Source organism: Globicephala melas, chromosome 17 (genome assembly GCF_963455315.2).
Source record: "Globicephala melas chromosome 17, mGloMel1.2, whole genome shotgun sequence".
Taxonomy (NCBI): Eukaryota; Metazoa; Chordata; class Mammalia; order Artiodactyla; family Delphinidae; genus Globicephala; species Globicephala melas.
In genome coordinates this window covers 61,327,619-61,349,461 of record NC_083330.1, presented here as the reverse complement: position 1 = coordinate 61,349,461, position 21,843 = coordinate 61,327,619, and the positions used below count along the sequence as shown (strand labels likewise).

The following is a 21,843-nucleotide window of genomic DNA, read 5'->3' as shown; positions in this document are numbered from 1 at the left end:
GATCTTCCTGGACCGGGGCACGAACCCGTGTCCCCTGCATCGGCAGGCGGACTCTCAATCACTGCTCCGCCAGGGAAGCCCGCACGCACTATTTTTATTTTTTGCAGTAGGATTCCCTTTGGGGTGGCAGGGGTTAGACTCCAGCAGGCAAATGAGAGGCAGTCTCTCTTCCTACAAGGGGAGGTCTCGGCCCTTACAGAACCCTACGAACGTCTGGCCCCGCCAGACTCGCCTGACACAGCAATGCATGCTGGACTTGCTCTTTCTCATATGAAGAGGTTGACATCCTCCAAAGGCATCTGCCATATAGTTGATGCAAACAGAAGCCGTTTCCAAGGAGTGAGAAGCGGGTACTTCAGCCCTCGGCTGGGCGGGTGGGTGTGCATTCTGCTCTTGCTTCACAGGGCTGCGAGCTGAATTCAGGAAGCCCCCTAACAATTACGTGCGTTGTGTTAAAAAACCGTAAATACACATCACCATTGAGTTTTTCTCATTCTAGGCACTAATGATCTTGGATTATGAACAGTCCCTTTCTCTCCTGAGAAAATGTCATAGTCAGTAACTTAGCTAGGATGTTGAGGTAGTCTTCCAGAATCAGATGACGTGTTCCTATTTCTAAGTGAAAACTTCAACACACTCTTCCTGACTTCTAATTCATGTAAGAAAAGCACAACAGATCCAAGCATGAAGAATTTGTCAGAAATGAAGACAGCACAACTCTCACAACCTGCATTAAGAGGAAAGTTTCATTTCCTTCACATCTGTGTGTGTGTGTGTGTGTGTGTGTGTACGCACATTCGTGCGTGAGTGATAAGTCTAGCTATATCACAAAGCCCTGGCCTTATAACCTAGTTGTTCTCATGATGGAGGTTGTAGGGGAGGGAGAAGATCAAAAGCAAAGGTGGAGTTGATAAAACATCGTGACATGCATTAGAAAATGGTTACTCGGGACAATGTGCGGAAAGTAAATAAAACACTTAGTAATGCGCATAAAATACTTAACATGGGCGTGGCACAGAATGGACATTCAATAACTATCACTATTATCATTTATTTATTTATTTATTTATTATTTTTGGCTGCATTGGGTCTTCGTTGCTGTGCGCGGGCTTTCTCTAGTTGTGGCAAGAGGGGGCTACTCTTCGTTGCAGTGCGCAGGCTTCTCATTGCAGCGGCTTCTCTTGTTGCAGAGCACAGGCTGTAGGTGCGCGGGCTTCAGCAGTTGTGGCACACGGGCTCAGTAGTTGTATCACTACTACCGTTGAGAAACTCTTTCTAGAAGCCTGGAGTCCTGGGGATTTGCCTTCATTCCTTTTAAGGTGGGTCTGTGACCTAAACGTCTGTCCTTGTAAAGAAGTAATTCTGGAGATACACAGACACAGACACAGACACAGACACACACACACACACACACACACACACTGGAATCCTACTCAGCCATAAAAAGAATAAAATTTTGGGCTTCCCTGCTGGCGCAGTGGTTGAGAGTCCGCCTGCCAATGCAGGGGACACAGGTTCGTGCCCCGGTCTGGGAGGATCCCACATGTCGTGGAGTGGCTGGACCTGTGAGCCATGGCCGCTGAGCCTGCACGTCCGGAGCCTGTGCTCCGCAACGGGAGAGGCCACAACAGTGAGAGGCCCGCGTACCACAAAAACAAAAAACAAACAAATAAAAAGAATGAAATTTTGCCATTTGCAACAACATGGATGGACTCAGAGGGCATTATGCTAAGTGAAATAAGTCAGAAAAAGACAAATACTATATAACATCACTTACATGTGGAATCTAAAAAATACAGCAAACCAGTAAATATAACAAAACAACAGCAGACTCATAGAGAACAAACTAGTGGTTACCAGTGGGGAGAGGGAAGCAGGGGGGGACAAGATAGGGGTAGGGGATTACAAAAAAAAAGAAGTTCCCTTTGTCTGTCCTCTGTCCTTGCTGTAAGTTCACTTTCTTTTCTCTAAGCTTCAAGAAAGATGCCAGACTGAAGGTCTCCTGTGCTCCAGTAGATGTCAGTCTGGCCTTATGGGAGGACCTAGGGAAAACTAAGATACACACAAGGCTGCTTCCAGGAATGAATGAAAAGGGGGGTGGAGTGCCTCTCACAGGCCGTCTAAGAAATAAGGCAGGAAAGAGGAGGCAGCAAGGCTTCGCAGCCACTTCCATCTCAGGAAAGTATATTGTAAATTTGAGATTTTTACAAACACGAACTTTTATTTAACAAACATTAATTGAGAGGTTACTGTGTGCTGGGGACCTTCTTAGGTCCTGGAGATATAGGATTTGTTGATGTAGTTCCTATCCTCTAGGGCTCCCAAGTTACTTTTTTTAAAAAAAATTATTATTATTATTATTATGTGTTGAATGAATGAAATGAAATGCATGCATGAGAAGAAAAGTGTCTGAGTGTTTGCTTGCAGAAGAGCATCTTGGAAAAATAGCCACACACACACACCCCAGTTTTGTAACAAAGGAAACCCTAAGGATGAACCAAATGATGCGTAGTGACGTTGAGAAGAAAGAGGAAAACAGGCGTAACCCCTGATGTCTGCAGGAGGAAAGTCAGCGTGAAACAGCAGCCACCAGGGAAGGGGAATGAGCCCTGGATCATCACAGCTGAGGCGTGCAATGATGCGTGTGGACCCCACAGCAACATCAAGGAAGTGGAGTCCTTGCAAGGAGCTAGTTCTGGCTCTCAGTGGTTCTCTGCTACTACGAGCATGTGTGATCTTGGATCCTTGGGCCACCCGGGCGGCCACAGGAGCCAGATACCATCAGTAGTCAGTGACTGGTTCCAATTCTGACCCACCACTTGGCTGGTGTGTGGCCTCGTGCCACCAACTCCACCTCCCTAGAGAGCTCCTTGCCTATAAAATGAGGATTTTTACTAGAACCTACCTTATGGAGTTACGTTAGATCATCCCTAGAAAACAACAGACTAGCTGGTATATATTGAGAGTGCAATAAACATTAGCTATTATTGTTTATTGTTATTCTTATTAATTTTTCTAGGACTGTTTCTCCATTCATAGAATGACAGAATAAACCAGCAAATTTACAAAGTCTCTTACCAATGTAAAAAGAGATGATTGTGATTTCATACTTTTGTTTCCATTTATACACTCATGTGGAAGTGTGGAGTACGGGACAAGCTAATTCTCGTCAGCAAGAAGGAAAACAAAGACCATGGACTGGTAAGGAGAGAAGGAAGTGAGTGGATTACCAGCTGGTGATAATAAACAAAAAGATGGTACAGGACCTCCTCCTCGTTCCCCTTCTTCTTTTTTTCCTTTCTTTGGCTGCACCACGTGGCTTGTGGGGTCAACCATGGATCAAACCCGTGTCCCTGGAAATGCGGAGTCCTAACCACTGGGCCACCAGGGAACTCCCCTCATTCTGTTTCAAGCAAGGAAAGCACTAGAAACAGTTTTTCATACCCAATGTAGCTCAGATTGGCTGAAAGAAAATCTGAAAAAAACAGGGGTTCTTTGTCTCACACAGACCGGCTGGTCTGACATGTGCAGACTCGTCTTCCTTAGAGCTCACAGCATTTGTTTCCTTCCCTTTCCTGCTATGAAACACCAGACCTGGGAGCCTCTCTGCTTAATCATGAATGCACCTTCATGTTCCCGAGTCACATGGTCCATGGGTTTCCCAGGCTCAAGAATAAGGGCAAGTATTCTACTTCTTCACATTTCACGGTGGCAGAAACATCCAGAACTTGTAAAATCTGGGCTCCTCTCAGAGTTTTGGCTACATACACGTTTTCAAAGTTAGGGTAACAGAACCAATGCCCTTCTTCTCTCTTCCTTTCTCCTCACTGGCCTATCCACCCAAGACCCATCCACTCAGGTTGGATCTCAAGACGTGTCACTAGCCACCTTCATAAAGTTTATATTATGAACTGGCCTCTGTGGACCCAGACATTTCAGACTTCAGGAAGAAATGAGTTTAATGTTTAACCCCAAGGGAACAAAGGGAATTTAGAAGATGCTACGGGGTCCCAGGAGGCAAAGAAAGAAAGTCAGAATGACAGGCAAAGGAAAAGAGTTGTCAAATCCCAGATGTAAGGACAGGAGACACTTCGCCAAGTTCCTCACAGAGCACTCCATTATTTTGCTCACTACCTTCGTCAGATGTACAAGGCAAGCAGCAACCTGTGTCTCCACTCCCTGCCTGCAGAAAGCTTGTGCCAACAGAAGCACAAGGTGGTGATCTTTGCTTACGTAATTCCGGCATGAATCCTAAATCTCTAGACTTGGGAAGCTGCCCACTAAAGACAGATGGACAGATGGAATGACGTCTCAGTTAAGGTGTGCTCAGGAAGAGAACTTCCTTTAGAATCAAAACTAAGTCTCCAATATACCCTGAGAGATAGGGTTTGCCAAGGAAGGTGGGGCACAACAATTGATGACTATTGCTTTCTTCATAGGATCTTAAAGTGCCAGAAGGGAATTCTCTGGCAGACCAGTGGTTAGGACTCCAGTGCTTTCACTGCCAGGCCCAGGCTTAATCCCTAGTCAGGGAACTAAGATCCCCGCAGGCCACCAATATACAAACAAACAAACAAACAAAAAACAAAACCAGGAAGGGAGCAAATGCAGAAACAAGGGAGGAGCAGTCAAGCAACAACAGTGCAGCCTTGAGGCAGGGTCCTGGTTCTTCCTCAAGGAATATACATCACAATATCATTGAGTTCTTCTGCAGGAACTAAGGCCCCCACCCAGGTGGTAACTTCAGGCTGAGCCTAAGATTCCTGGAGTACCACCCAGTTATCTCACCACCAACCAACCTGAAGAAAGCCACACACCCTGCAGACCTCACCCAAATTATGCCTATAAAAACTTTTAGCTGAAAACCATTGGGGAGTTCAGGGTTCTAGAGCAGGAGCCACCCATCCTCCTTGTATTTGGCACTGTTAAAATAAATGCTGCCCTTTCCTTCACCATAACCTGGTGTCAGTAGATTGGCTTTACTGTGCGCAGGAAAGCAAACCTGAGTTTGGTTCAGTAACATATTGTCGGTGATGAAAACATATAGGTACAGACAATATATAAAGGCGATCATATGGATTCGTGTGGGTCTTTCAAGGTATCAGATAATCAGCATGGTATAGTACTAAAAATGATAACAATAGCTATCGGTTGTTTTTGGAGTACTTAACTACTTGCCAGGCACTATGCCAAGACCTTTAAATGTATTAACTCATTAATCTCCATAAGAGCCTTATGAGATTGTTATTTCTCAAAAATGAGAAACCCAAGGCACAGAGAGATGTACTGAAAAGAGCACTGACCGAGCATTTTGGGGGCCTGAAGTCCAGTCCCAGGTACAAGTAAGTTGACATGAGTTTAGGGAAAACTCTAGCTTCTCCAGAGAGCATTTTCTTTTTTTTTTATTTTATTTTGCGGTACGCGGGCCTCTCACTGCTGTGGCCTCTCCCGTTGTGGAGCACAGGCTCCGGACGCGCAGGCTCAGCGGCCACAGCTCACGGGCCCAGCCGCTCCGCGGCACGTGGGATCTTCCCGGACCAGGGCACAAACCCGTGTCCCCTGCATCGGCAGGCAGACTCGCAACCACCGCGCCACCAGGGAAGCCCAGAGAGCATTTTCTTTTCCATTTAGTACACAAACAAAACAAGAGACACATCCAATTACTGGTTATTTAGTATGGATCAGACACAAGAGTGAGCATTTTACACGCACTATCTCATTTAATTTTCATAGTCAAATGGGGTGGGTACTGGTATCCTCATTTTACAGACAAGGAAATTGATGCCTCAGAGGTGAGTAACTGGATGTGCTCCTAAGTGCTACAGCTGGAATCTGAATCCAGGCCTGTATGTATCCAGAGCCCTTAACCCTCACAACCTTTCCAGCTTCAGTACCTTTAGACTTGCTTCCTTTACCTGCAGTCCTTCTTTAAGGCTGGTTCAATCCCATCCTTTAGGCATTAACTCAAAACTTCAAGTTTGTAGAAGCTTTTCCTCAAGGCTGTTGCACTGCATAACTCCAGGGGGCGCTGTCCACATGGACCATCACGTGAGAGGTGCCCCACTGGAAATGAGTAATGTGGCAGCTGTTTTCACTAACCACCGCATGAAATCCTGGTCATTCTCTATCACCCCATCTGGTTTCATTTACCTCTTATGACTTACCCCCATCTAAAATGAATTATTTTATTTATATAATTATTTTCTATGTCTCTGTGATGCTGTGATTCATAGTAACACATATTTGGTCTTTGTCACATTTCTGGCACAGAACTCCTAAAACCTTTGGAATTTCCTAAGTGATGAGAGCAATAAAGGTGTCTTGTGTTATGTTAATGAGGTGACTTTCCACACACCCCTAAAGGTGGTTGCCAGAAGAACCAACCATGTGATTACAGGGTTGGAACTTTGAATCCCACCTCCCTGACTTCTGGGGAGGGGAAAGGGACTGGAGGTTGAATTGACTGCCAACGGCCAAAGATTTAATTAATCATGCCAGTGTAACGAAACCTCCATTTAAAAAATCAAAAGGTTGGCTCTTGAAGATGGCGGACTAGAAGGACATGCACTCACTCCCTCTGTCGAGAGGACCAGAATCACAACTAACTGCTGAACAATCATCAACAGGAAGACACTGGAACTCACCAGAAAAGATACCCCACATCCAAAGACAAAGGAGAAGCCACAATGAGATGGTAGGAGGAGCGCAATCACAATAAAATCAAATCCCATGACTGCAGGGTGGGTGACTCACAAACTGGAGAACACGTATACCACAGAAGTCCATCTACTGGATTGAAGGTTCTGAGCCCCACGTCAGGCTTCCCAACTGGGGGTCCGGCAATGGGAGGAGGAATTCTCAGAGAATCAGACTTTGAAGGCTAGCGGGATTTGATTGTAGGACTTTGACAGGACTAGGGGAAACAGAGACTCCACTCTTGGAGGGCACACACAAAGTAGTGTGTGCATCGGGACCCAGGGGAATGCGCAGTGACCCCACAGGAGACTGAACCAGACCTACCTGCTAGTGTTGGAGGGTCTCCTGCAGAGGTGGGGGGATGGCTGTGGCTCCCCGTGTGGACAAGGACACTGGCAGTAGATGTTCTGGGAAGTACTCCTTGGCGTGAGCCCTCCCAGAGTCCGCCATTAGTCCCACCAAAGAGCCAGGTAGGCTCCAGTGCTAGGTTGCCTCAAGCCAAACAACCACCAGGGAGGGAACCCAACCCCACCCATCAGCAGACAAGTGGATAAAAGTTTTACTGAGCTCTGCCCACCAGAGCAACACCCAGCTCTACACACCACCAGTTCCTCTCATCAGAAAGCTTGAACATGCCACTTAGATAGCCTCATCCACCAGAGGGCAGACAGCAGAAGTAAGAACTACAACTCTGGAACATGTGGAAGGAAAACCACATTCAAAGAAAGATAGACAAAATGAAAAGGCAGAGGACTTTGTACCAGATGAAGGAACAAGATAAAACCCCAGAAAAACACCTAAATGAAGTGGAGACAGGCAACCTTCCAGAAAAAGAATTCAGAATAATGATAGTGAAGATGATCCAGAACTTCAGAAAAAGAATGGAAGCAAAGATCAAGAAGGTGCAAGAAATGTTTAACAAAGACCTAGAAGAATTAAAGAACAAACAGAGATGAACAATACAATAACTGAAATGAAAAATACACTAGAAGGAATCAATAGCAGAGTAACTGAAGCAGAAGAACGGATAAGTGACCTGGGAGACAGAATGGTGGAATTTACTGCTGTCGAACAGAATAAAGAAAAAAGAATGAAAAGAAATGAAGACAGCCCAAGAGACCTCTGGGACAACATTAAAGGCACCAACATTCACATTATAGGGGTCCCAGAAGGAGAAGAGAGAGAGAAAAGACCCGAGAAAATATTTGAAGAGATTAGAGTTGAAAACTTCCCTACCATGGGAAAGGAAATAGCCACCCAAGTCCAGGAAGTGCAGAGAGTCCCAGGCAGGATAAACCCAAGGAAAAACACTCTGAGACACATAGTAATCAAATTGACAAAAATTAAAGGAAAAGAAAATTTATTGAAAGCAACAAGGGAAAAACGACAAATAACATACAAGGGAACTCCCAGAAGGTTAACAGCTGATTTCTCAGCACAAACTCTACAAGCCAGAAGGGAGTGGCACGATATATTTAAAGTGATGAAAGGGAAAAACATACAGCCAAGATTACTCTACCCGGCAAGGATCTCATTCAGATTCGACAGAAAAATCAAAAGCTTTACAGACTAGCAAAAGCTAAGAGAATTCAGCACCACAAAACCAGCTCTACAACAAACACTAAAGGAACTTCTCTAAGTGGGAAACACAAGAGAAGAAAAGGACCTACAAAAACAAACCCATAATAATTAAGAAAATGGTAATAGGAACATACATATTGATAATTACCTTAAACGTGAATAGATTAAATGCTCCAACCAAAATACATAGGCTTGCTGAATGGATACAAAAAGAAGACCCATATATATGCTGTCTACAAGAGACCCACTTCAGACCTAGGGACACATACAGACTGAAAGTGAGGGACACATACAGACTGAAAGTGAGGGGATGGAAAAAGATATTCCATGCAAATGGAAATCAAAAGAAAGCTGGAGTAGCTATACTCATATCAGACAAAATAGACTTTAAAATAAAGAATGTTGCAAGAGACAAGCAAGGACACTACATAATGATCAAGGGATCAACCCAAGAAAAAGATATAACAATTTTAAATATATATGCACCCAACATATGAGCACCTCAATACATAAGGCAACTGCTAACAGCTATAAAAGAGGAAATCAACAGTAACACAGTAATAGTGGGGGACTTTAACACCTCACTAACACCAATGGACAGATCATCCAGACAGAAAATCAATAAGGAAACACAAGCTTTAAATGACAAAATAGACCAGATATATTTAATTGATATTTATAGGACATTCCATCCAAAAACAGCAGATTACACTTCTTTTCAAGTGCACACGGAACATTCTCCAGGATAGATCACATCTTGGGTCACAAATCAAGCCTTGGTAAATTTAAGAAAGTTGAAATCATATCAAGCATCTTTTCTGACCACAATGCTATGAGATTAGAAATCAGTTACAGGTTTTATAGCAATACAAGCCTACCTTAAGAAACAAGAAAAATCTCAAATAAACCCTCTAACCTTACACCTAAAGGAATTAGAGAAAGAAGAACAAACAAAACCCAAAGTTAGTAGAAGGAAAGAAATCATAAAGAGCAGAGCAGAAATAAATGAGATAGAAACAAAGAAAACAATAGCAAACATTAATAAAACTAAAAGCTGGTTCTTTGAGAAGATAAACAAAATTGATAAACCTTTAGCCAGACTCATCCAAAAAAAGAGGGGGAGGACTCAAATCAATAAAATTAGAAATGAAAAAGGAGAAGTTACAATGGACCACAGAAATACAAAGCATCCTAAGAGACTACTACAAGCAACTCTATGCCAATAAAATGGACAACCTGGAAGAAATGGACAAATTCTTAGAAAGGTATAAACTTCCAAGACTGAAACAGGAAGAAATAGAAAATGTGAACAGATAAATCACAAGTAATGAAATTGAAACTGTGATTAAAAATGTTCTACAAACAAAAGTCCAGGACCAGATGGCTTCACAGGTGAATTCTATCAAACATTTAGAGAAGAGCTAACACCCATCCTTCTCAAACTCTTCCAAAAAACGGCAGAGGAATGAACACTCCCAAACTCATCCTACGAGGCCACCATCACACTGATACCAAAACTAGACAAAGATACTACAAAAAAAGAAAATTACAGACCAATGTCACTGATGAATACAGATGCAAAAATCTTCCACAAAATACTAGCAAAGAGAATCCTACAGCACATTAAAAGGATCATACACCATGATCAAGTGGGATTTATCCCAGGGATGCAAGGATTCTTCAATGTACGCAAATCAATCAGTGTGATACACCATATTAACAAGTTGAAGGAGAAAAACCATATGATCATCTCAATAGATGCAGAGAAAGCTTTTGACAAAATTCAACACCGATTTATGATAAAAAAACTCTTCAGAAAGTGGGCATAGAGGGAACCTACCTCAACATAATAAAGTCCATATACAACAAACCCACAGCAAACGTCATTCTCAATGGTGAAAAACTGAAAGTATTTCCTCTAAGATCAGGAGCAAGACAAGGATGTCCACTCACACCACTATTATTCAACATAATTTTACAAGTCCTAGCCATGGCAATCAGAGAAGAAAAAGAAATAAAAGGAATCCAAATTGGTAAAGAAGTAAAACTGTCACTGCAGATGACATTATACTATACATAGAGAATGCTAAAGATGCTACCAGAAAACTACCAGAGCTAATCAATGAATTTGGTAAAGTTGCAGGATACAAAATTAATGCACAGAGATCTCTTGCATTCCTATACACTAATGATGAAAAATCTGAAAGAGAAATTAAGGAAACACTCCCATTTACCACTACAACAAAAATAATAAAATACCTGGGAATAAACCTACCTAAGGAGACAAAAGACCTGTATGCAGAAAACTATAAGACAGTGATGAAATAAATTAAAGATGATACAAACAGAGGGAGAGATATACCATGCTCTTGGATTGGAAGAATCAACATTGTAAAAATGACTATACTACCCAAAGCAATCTACAGATTCAATGCAATCGCTATCAAACTACCAATGGCATATTTCACAGAACTAGAACAAAAAATTTCACAATTTGTATGGAAACACAAAAGACCCCAAATAGCCAAAGCAATCTTGAGAAAGAAATGGAGCTGGAGGAATCAGGCTCCCTGACTTCAGACTATACTACAAAGCTACAGTAATCAAGACAATATGGTACTGCCACAGAAAACAGATCATAGATCAATGGAACAGGATAGAAAGCCCAGAGATAAACCCACACACCTACAGTGAACTAATCTATGACAAAGGAGGCAAGGATACACAGTGAAGAAAAGATAGTCTCTTCAATAAGTGGTGCTGGGAAAACTGGACAGCTACATGTAAAAGAATGAAATTAGAACACTCCCTAACGCCATACACAAAAATAAACTCAAAATGGATTAGATACCTAAATGTAAGACCGGACACTATAAAACTCTTAGAGGAAAACATAGGCAGAACACTCTATGACATAAATCACAGCAAGATCCTTTTTGACCCACCTCCTACAGAAATGGAAATAAAAACAAAAATAAACAAATGGGACCTAATGAAACTTAAGAGCTTTTGCACAGCAAAGGAAACTACAAACAAGACGAAAAGACAACCCTCAGAATGGGAGAAAATATTTGCAAATGAATCTACCGACAAAGGATTAATCTCCAAAATATATAAAGAGCTCATGCCACTCACTATTAAAAAAAAAAAACAACCCTATCCAAAAATGGGCAGAAGACCTAAATAGACATTTCTCCAAAGAAGATATACAGATGGCCAAGAAGCACATGAACAGCTGCTCAACATCACTAATTATTAGAGAATGGCAAATCAAAACTACAATGAGGTATCACCTCACACCAGTTAGAATGGGCATCATCAGAAAATGTACAAACAACAAATGTTGAAGAGGGTGTGGAGAAAAAGGAACCCTCTTGCACCGTTGGTGGGAATGTAAATTGATACAGCCACTATGGAGAACAGTATGGAGTTTCCTTAAAAAAGTAAAAATTGAATTACCATATAACCCAGCAATCCCACTACTGGGCATATACCCAGAGAAAACCATAATTCAAAAAGATACATGCACCCCAGTGTTCATTGCAGCAGTATTTACAATAGCTAGAACATGGAAGCAACCTAAGTGTCCATCGACAGATGAATGGATAAAGAAGTTGTGGTACACACATACAATGGAATATTACTCAGTCATAAAAAGGAACGAAATTGGGTCATTTGTAGAGACGTGGATGGATCTAGAGACTGTCATACAGAGTGAAGTAAGTCAGAAAGAGAAAAACAAATATCATATATTAACACATATATGTGGAACCTAGAAAAATGGTACAGATGAACCTGTTCGCAGGGCAGAAATAGAGACACAGATGTAGAGAACAAACGTATGGACACCAAGGGGGGAAAGCGGCGGGTTTGGTGGTCGTGGGGGGATGAATTGGAAGATTGGGATTGACATATATATACTAATATGTATAAAATAGATAACTAATAAGAACCTGTTGTGTTAAAAAATAAAATTCAAAAATTAAAATAATAAATGAAATAAAATAAAAAGATTGGGGTTGGGAAAGCTTTGGGGTTGTTGAACACATGGAGATTTAGGGAGAGTGGCATGTTCTGAGAGGACATGGAAGCTTCATGCCCTTTCCCCTTACCATTCCCTGTGCATCTCTTCCATCTGTCCATTCCTGAGTTATATCCTTTTACAATAAAGCAGTAATCTAATAAGTAAAACATTTCTCTGCTTTCTGTGTGCCGCTCTAGCAAATTAATCAAACACAAGGAAAGGGTCATGAGAACCTCTGATCCATTCAATCAGAAGCACAGGTGATAACCTGGGCTTGCAATTGGCAGCTGAAGTGAAGGGGAGGGGCAGTCTTGTAGGTCTGAACCCTTAAACTGTTGAATCTAATGCTGTATCCAGGTAGATAGTGTCAGAATTAGGTTGAATTATAGGACACCTTGTTGGTGTTGGAGCATCGCTTGATGGTGCTGGAGGAACCCCCCACAATGGAACTGGGTGCAGAACTTCTTTTAGTCCCCCAAGAATATATAAACTTCGTAAGGACTGGGACCTTTCTTATTTACTGCTGTTTGGGAAAGATTTAGTTACAGGCCCATAGTAGGTGCTTAATAAATTCTTTGTTGGGTGTTTTTGAAGATGTTACATGGCTTCCAGTAATCCTTGTTTCATCAAAATCATAGAGTTGTTGTAGGGTAAAAAGTTTCAAAGACATCCTGTGCGTAAAGAAGACACTGATATACTAAGTTAGGATCACAAACGACTTCTTACATTTTTTGTGCTTTAAACTTTATGAACTTTGCAGCAAATGAGAATTCTCAATATCATTGACCTAATAAACATTTGACAAAAATTAAGAAGTTTCAGAATATAGGTGTTGGATAAGATACTGATCAACATATATCGCTTTTATATTTCAGATGGGCAACTACATTGGTTCAACCACTTTGCAAACTAGTTACATGTGATCTTGTAGAGTCAGTATTCACATTTCCTATGACTCAGAAATTCTTGTGGATACCGAAGAGAAACTCCTACACTTGTACCCAGGAGATGATATCAGAATGTTCATAGTAATCCTACTTATGACAACAACAACAATGGAAACAACCCAAATGCCCATTGTCAAGAAAACAGACAAAATTTGTGCTCTGGAAATTTATGAAGCTGTAAAAAATGAATTAATTATAACTACATATAAAAATCTAGAAGAATCTTAGTAATATAATCTTGAATGAAAACAAGCAAGTCCCAGAAGTTTATATAAAACTTGATGTTCTTTTAATAAAGTTCGTTTTTTAAAAAACCTAAACAATGATTAAGAACAAAAAGAACAGTGGGGAACTCCCTGGCAGTCCAGTGGTTAAGACTCAGCGCTTTCACTGCTGCACAGCCGAAGAAAGAAAAAAAAAAAGAACAAGAGAATGAATGGTAAACTCAACATTTGCCATTGTGCTTTCCTTGGGTAAGGGAAAGTGGGGGACAGGATTGGGAAGGAGACAACAGTTTAAATATAAGTTGTTGTCAGTGTTCTGGTCCTGGGGTTGGATGGTGGTTTGTGGTATTAAAACACCCGTATCAACCCAGGATTTCATATTCCCACCTCTCCATGGAGAGAAGTCTTCTAGGAGACAGGCCTAGAGGTGAATCTTGAAGGATGAGCTGAATCCAGGGTCCAGTCTACTCAGTTTTATACTTCCAGGGCCTATATATACTGTCCAGCAAAACACAGGTCCTCAGTGAGGTTTCTTGAATGAATGAAAGAGCAAGTGAATAAATGAGAGAAAAATGTAAAGTCCTTTTGGTTAATATTGCACGTAGTCTGAATAACCACTCATCTCCATACTTCTACCCTACACATACTGAATTGTGTAACTGATTTCCTAATTAGTTGAAAAAAAAACAAAAAGCAAAAAAATAGCATTCTCTCAAAATAGTAAACAACGACATAGCATATTTCCATATAGACTATTCCATAACACACATCAGTAACTATGTAGTGAGGAAATGATTCCAAATCAAATACACTACAGAAAAAGCTTTTTAATGCACTTTTTTTTTTCCAGGCAAAAGAGCTTCAGAAAACATCCATCATTAAGTAGTTTTACAAATGGCACTTTTGGCTACATTAGAGAATTAGATATGAGTCCCATGTGTTTTCTCTGATGGGTTAGTAGTAGATCAGCTTTACAATGCAACCCTTTCTTAGGATAAAAAAAATGGCTAATTTGTTCTAAAAGACAGAAAAAGCTAGAACCCTAAAGTCATTGTTTTAAAAATTTAACATTTATTTCATGCTATACTGTCTATTTTCATATTATAATTTTAAGTATTTTGCTATAATTTTTAAGAAATGGAGAAAATAAATTTCAACCTAATTTAAAAATAAACATATATATTAAGTACATATATTAATGCATTTGACAATACCATATGCTAACTTTGATGATGAACTTCCTTTTGGTACACTGCAGATTTGTCCTTTTGGTATTGAACTGAGGACAAACATATTACACCTGAAATTCTGCCTTAAATGAGTAAAACCATGGTTAATGACACCAATAGACTCCAACCAATTTGCAAAACTGAAATGTTCTAGAGTTATTCTGATCATGTATAACCAAAATGAAACAGGATTAATATTCAATGGGAGAGAATAGTCAACATCATTCAAGTAGATCTTAAAAGCAGATTATTTTCACAACATATTTGAAAGTAATGAGTATTTGGAAACGTGAGACTCAATTCTGGCCCGAAAGCAATGATTTTTAAATTATTAATTGCTACCACTCCAATGCATTCACCTTTTATAAGGTAGTGTGAAGCTGACAGTATCTAATCTACTCAAACATGGATATCTTCTTCATGTTACCCACCATTTCTCAACTAGAAATGTATCAATTTATACAATTATTTATCAGATATTAATAAGAACACATCAGATAACAGAACCAACCCAAAAGGCAGCTGCATTTTTCTCTCTACAGCAGAATTAACCAACATGGCTTTCAAATCCTATGCTAAAGAATTAACGAAAAATGATTTCTGTCTCTATCACAAAAACACAGACACATTACACAAACACCTGAAAACCCAAAAGTGTTTTCTCTAGGAACAAAGTAAGCCATTTCAGGGATTCTCCATGAGTGAACTCTCACACACAGTACACCAATACACACAGACACACACATACATAGGAAATAAAAGCTCTTAGAAATACTGCTTACTGTTAATTTAGAATCATTCTTGGTGTTACAAGTAGGAATGGAGTTTCTAAATTTTAAAGCCGTTCAACTGTCAAAATATCACATAAAATATTTATTTTTTCATGATAGGATTTAACAACTCAAGGCCTGAGTTAATTAAAGTATGTATCCTTCACCTGCACAGGTACATGGCACAGCTGCATTTTATGAATAACCCAAAGCCAAAGGCCTGTCTTCACGGCATCACCCTCCCCTGCAGGAGGCTATATAAGGACATAGGATTGGAGGGCGGGAGGCTGGTGTTTGGCCCAGGCTCTGGCCCCAACAAGCCTCATGAGTATGGGCACGCCACCTGACCACTCCACACCTCAGCAAAATGCAAAGAATAGAAACCATGCTCTCTGTGGCTCCATGCAGCACTATTATTTCAGGATTTTTCTGACTCTAGTTTTCATTAGGCGTGGGGCTTTACTCACAACTGTTGTACTTCTACGCAGTGGTTGGTCAGTAATTTACATCTGGATAGCTGAAGCCTTTCAGTAACTAGGTAAGTTTTTGGTCCTTTATTCAAAAAAATAGTGAGTACCTAGTCTTAGTGGGTTTAAAAAAGGGCCAGATTCTTTGCAGCTCCTCCCATCAAAAGGAAGTCTGTTTCCCAGCCTCTTGATTCTGGGCTAGCTTTGTGACTTGCTTTGGCCAACAAAATGCTGTGGAGGTGACACTGTGTGACTTCCAAGCAAGTCCACAAAAGGTCTTGCAGTTTCCATGCTCCCCCTTTGATCTCATGAGGCCTAATGAGAAAGCCTGGGCTAGCTATGGGGAAAGGCCACGTGAAGTGAACTGAGGCACCCCAGCCAACAGCGAGATATATGCACAAAGCCATCCACAATCAGCCAGCCCCGCAATCGACACGCTCCCTGACCACAGACGTTTGTTTGAACCCAACGCGTACCACATCAAGCTAGGGCTGGTCATCCTAGGTGAGCTTTGCCCAAAAGGCCAACCCACAGGATCACGAGCAAATAAGTAGGGTTATAAGGTGTGCTTTGGGTTGATTCGCTAGATAGCAATGGATAGCGGACATACTGCTCTGTGTTAGGAACTGTGAAGGGACTACCTGGGCAGCAAGACACAGTTCCTGTTCTGCAGATGCTTAGAGTGTAGTCAGGGAGACAGACGTGTAATGGGACAATTTCAAAGGAAATGTCATCAGTGCTCTCATCACAAGAGGGTGGTGTATAGGGGTCCATGGGAATTTAGAGAAGGGCATCAATCCCAGAACTAGATTGCTGGCAAAGATTTCTCAGAGGTACTAGCTAAGAATATCTAAGCGGAATTAATAAGACAGATTTTTCCAGGCAAAGAAGGAGAAAGAATAATATTCTAGGGAGGAGAAACTGCACGGGCAAAGGCTGCAGGGAGCTAGACCGGGGCCCTTTTGGGACTGGAGCTTTCACTTTAACTACAGGGTGAGGATGCCAGGGGTGGGCTGGGACTATAGCTAAGGTGAAGCTCTCTTGGCCTTAAATAGAACTCTCTGGCATTTGCACTTTAAGGGTGATGGGAGTCAAAGGAGGAATCAGTTCCATCCTCCCTTCCTGCTTTTATTCCCTTCCTCCCTCCCTCCCTCCCTCCTTCCCTCCCTCCCTTCCTTCCTTCCTTCTTCCTCCCTCCCTCCTTCCCTCCCTCCCTCTTTCCCTCCCTCCCTCCCTCCTTCGCTCCCTCTCTTCCATCCTCCCTTCCTTCCTTCTTCCTTCCTTCTTCCTTCCCTCCCTCCCTCCCTCCTTCCCTCCCTCTTTCCCTCCCTCCATCCCTTCATCCATCCTTCCTTCTTCCTTCTTCCTTCCTTCCCTCTCTCCCTCCTTCCCTCCTTCCTTCACCTTAGTGTTCATTTGAGCAAGATATCAATGCCACTCTCTGAATCAAAGAAATTTCACAGGCAGGAGGCTGTGTGAAGTCAATAAAGGCAGATGCCTCTCTGGTGCTTAGACTGGCTGAAGGGAAGTGGTATTATGCCAAGGTCCAAGACAACGGGCATTGGGACATGCATAAAAAGGACGGGTAGCAGCAAGAAGATGCCACACCCAAAAGGCATTCCTCCTTCTTTTAGCAGTTAATGAATACATGCAGACAGGAGGCATTTAGGACTTTTTTTTTTTTTTTTTTTTTTTTGCGGTACACGGACCTCTCACTGTTGTGGCCTCTCCCGCTGCAGAGCACAGGCTCCAGAGCGGCCATGGCTCATGGGCCCAGCCGCTCCACGGCATGTGGGACCTTCCCGGACCAGGGCACGAACCCGTGTCCCCTGCATCGGCAGGCGGACTCTCAACCACTGCGCCACCAGGGAAGCCGCCCTAGGACTTATCTTTTAAAGATGTTATACATTTTTTTAAAGCCTAATGGTAAGGCTTCCCACTTACTAGCTGTGTGGCCTTGGGTATATGACTAACCTTTTTATGAGTCCATTTCCTAAGTTGTAAAATGGAGATGACGACAACACTGACCTCACAGGTCAGTAAGGATAGGCAATGTATAGTTTTAGCACAGCACTGGGTACAGGATAAGCCCTCAACGGAAGGTCCCTAAATGCGGAAAGGCTGGGGAATGTAGGAGAGGGAGTAACATGGGCTTTAGCATTAGATAAACTCGTGTTTGAATCCAGGCTCTATCACTTAGTAGTTCTTGCAACTGTGTGAACTTGAGACCATTTTAAAACTTGCTCAGGCTTAGTTTTCAAGTCTGAAAAATGGGGGGCATAATACCAACCCTGCTGGGTTGTGATGAGTATTAAAAGAGAGCACGTATGTAAAGTGCCAGAGCACACAGCCCGGCACATAGTTTAAACGCACATACACACGGAGACGATAATATTTCTCAAATGTAGATCGACAGTATTAATGTTAGCCATCCTATATTACTTCAAAGTCCTATTCTCTGACTAAAGCTCCAGACCAGAAAAGTTGGACTACCAGAAACATATATATGTGGTATCTTTAACACGGTATGTCCATTCCACCAGTACCATTACATTATGATAACCTATCACCCAAAAATGGCCAAGGTACAACATTCATATTTTGTTACTACATGATAAGAAAGTAACCTTGTCGTTCAGAATGTATTATATGAAAATAAGAGGAATTGAGCATTCCCTGATTCCCTAATTTGGCACGTTGAGGAGCTTCCTCTATACACCAAGCCCCAAAATGCATTCTCTTTGAGACCAAAAAAAGAAACACGCATATATACAAGTGAGCTGAAGAGTTACAACACAAGAAGTTGCTTTTGGTGAAAAATAACCTTGCCAAATAAGCAACATGTCATGCCCTTAGAATATGTCACACTAGAAAGCTAGTGAAAATTCAGGCCAATAAGGCAATTTAGTTTCAAGTTTTATCATATATGGGCCAAGTTCTAGAATATTTCACTTAAAAAGGGACAACTTCAAAGTGAAATCTTGCCAGAGGCGTGATTTTGAATTATGTGTGTATATACAAACTTGTCTGTTTCGACATTCAACATATTCAGGATTATTTCTAGAAAGCTGCTGTTGCTGACTGATAGAACAAAATGATGTAGGCTCAGAAAGAGAAAACAGAGCACATAGTTTTAAGTAGTTATCTCCCTATCTACCCCAACCATACCATTATAAGGTTTTTGGTTTTTGACCAACGCCATAACTGAAAACACATGTTAAGTGAAAAGTTGACACTAAAGGCAGGAATTAAGTCAAAAATTTGATGGCTTTTAAGCACTGAATGATTTAGAACCTTCAAAATGCTAATTAACAAGTACTATTCCTTTGGATGTTGTTTTAATTTGAAATTTGGTGAAATCTAGATCCTCTAATAAACAGTTCCATGCTCATTTGTTGACGGTACAACTTAAAGTCTGTAAAAACTACTTTATTGACTCCTGTGAAGGGGATTTTAGCACATCGCTGTTTTGGCAAGAGAAGCATTTCAACAACTTTCTGCAAACTAAGATATAAAGCAATGGATGAGAACTGCAAATGGAAATTGAGTAAGGCAATGCTACTATGTAAAAAAAAATTCTGTTTCTCAAACTTTTTCTACACTGACGTAAGTCTTTTTTTGTTGTTTTTTTTAAAAAAGATGTATTACCCGGTTCTTCCACATTCAACAGGGAAACAGTGTGTGAAACTCAAATTAAGATGTGTATGTACGGAGAAAAGATCTGTATGTCCAAAACCATCCAGGTATACAGAAGTCTTGTCATTGCAGAGCTTTGTGTTGTTCTGCCTTTGATCCTCCGCAGGCCACGGGATGGGCTGGGAGGGCTACCCTCTCAGCACTCTAACTCCTCCATGACCTCCATCACAATCGTCCGTGGGCCCGTCAGAATCAGGTTGCTCACCGTCCGGTAGTCAACGTGCAGTACGTTAAGCCCATTTACAGAGACGACGAACTGACAGACCTAAAGGAAGGACAAAGAAAAAGCATCTCTTGAATTCCCTAGCGGTCCAGTGGTTAGGACTCCCCGCTTCCATCAGCAGCAACATGGAAGGACCTAGAGATTCTCCTACTGAGTGAAGTAAGTCAGACAGAGGAAGACAAGTATCATGAGATATCGCTTACATGTGGAATCTAAGGAAAAGGGCCTACTGTATGGCACAGAGAACTCTACTCAGTACTCTGTAATGACCTATACGGGGGAAAGAATCTAAAAAAAGAGTTGATATATGGATATGTATAACTGATTCACTTTGCTGTACAGCAGAAACTAACACAACATTCTAAATCAACTAGACTCCAATAAAAATAAAAAAAAAAAAACTATGCACATTGAAAGAAAAAAAAAGCATCTTAGAGCTCCCGGTTTTTCACAGACCTAGAATAAAGACATTGTGTATCTTTAACAGGTAACTTCCTACATTGGTACCCAACTGTACCCAGCCAGCAACTGCAATTTAACAATTTCCAAGAAACTATACTTTTCCTGGAAGGCGGTATAATAGAAAAAGCATTTGGTTTAGCGTTTTACCAACTTGGGTTTAAATCCTAACTCAGCAACTTACTAGCTTAAGCTAGGTATTTAAATTCCTGAGCTTCAGTTCCCTCAGCTCTAAAATAGGGGTGATTAATAATCATAATATCTACCTTCTAAGATTGTTGTAAGAATTAAATGAGGTCAAGGACGTAAAGCTTCTACTCCAGTGCTCTGAACCTATGGGGTACTCAATACTTTTTCATAATCACAGTGTTTGTGGCTGTTACTATTCATTTGGACTCAGTTTACAGCGAGATTCTATGTCCTCGTGTTCCCCAAACAGTCTTCTTTTATACCTATTATTCCTGCATGATTATTAATAGTTTCTCCTTTCACCTGCCATGGTGTCCCAGTTGAGATGATAAATTTCACCCATTTCCCTATTTCCCATCCTTACGAAAATGGATGAGGCCAACAAAGGTCAGCTTTTAAACTAAGTATTAGTTTACCTATGATAGGACAGATAATTACAATAAAAAAATTTTAAAAGCACTATTCAGTAATGAGCGGCCACTTTGGATGTGTCATACTGAACATAATACTGATCACAGCTACTGCCTCAAACGGAGGGGCTTCTCTTGAGGTTGGTGGTGGCATCAGATGCTGGGTACTTTCCATTTAGCTGACACAGATTAACAGATGGTATATCTGTTGTGTGTCTGAACAGTGCACACTGGACAGGAATGATTTGTTTATATCTCTCAAATAGAAAAATGGACAGATCTCCAGCTGTCGGTGATAAGTACTTCTAATCAGCAAAACAGAATCAAACAGAATATAAATCTATAAGGTGCTTGGCATATAGTAGGCACTGGTGGTGAGCTGAATGATACCCCCAACCCCCAAAGAGTTCCATGTCCTAATCCCCAGAACCTGTGAATATATTAGTTGACATGGCGACAAGGAATTAAAGTTGCAAATGGAACTGGACTGCTAATCAGCTGATTTTAACATAGGGATTATCCAGGTGGGCCCAATGTAATCACAAGGGTACTTATAAGAAGGAGACAAAAAGTCAAAGGCAGAGGGGCTTCCCTGGTGGCACAGTGGTTGAGAGTCTGCCTGCCGATGCAGGGGACACAGGTTCCTGCCCCAGTCCGGGAGGATCCCACATGCCGCGGAGCGGCTGGGCCCGTGAGCCATGGCCGCTGAGCCTGCACGTCCGGAGCCTGTGCTCCGCAACGGGAGAGGCCACAACAGTGAGAGGCCCGCGTACCGCAAAAAAAAAAAAAAAAAAAAGTCAAAGGCAGAATTAGGAGATGTGACCAGAGAAGCAAGACTGATATGAGGAAGGGGCTAGGAGCTGAGGGATGCAGGTGGCCTCTAGAAGTTGAAAAAGGTAAGGAAAGGGATTCTCCCCTCAGAACCTAC

The 21,843-nt window shown here is 41.6% G+C and overlaps 1 protein-coding gene across 4 annotated transcripts in view; it reads right to left on the bottom strand.

Annotated features, from left to right (window-relative positions):
- The window catches only part of DEPTOR (DEP domain containing MTOR interacting protein), a 172,353-nt gene that overhangs the window by 10,807 nt on the left and 139,703 nt on the right, over nt 1–21,843 (bottom strand). For 2 of the 4 annotated variants that reach the window (XM_030875685.2, XM_060287058.1), the window contains one exon: nt 17,280–19,899. The exons of 1 other annotated variant lie outside the window; for it this stretch is intronic. In XM_030875685.2, coding sequence (XP_030731545.1) covers nt 19,771–19,899 — 129 coding nt within the window. In that variant the 3' untranslated portion in view covers nt 17,280–19,770. Of the gene's footprint in view, nt 1–13,446; nt 14,005–17,279; nt 19,900–21,843 lie in introns of those variants that run through there. One more of the 4 variants, XM_070043966.1, reaches the window with a different exon arrangement.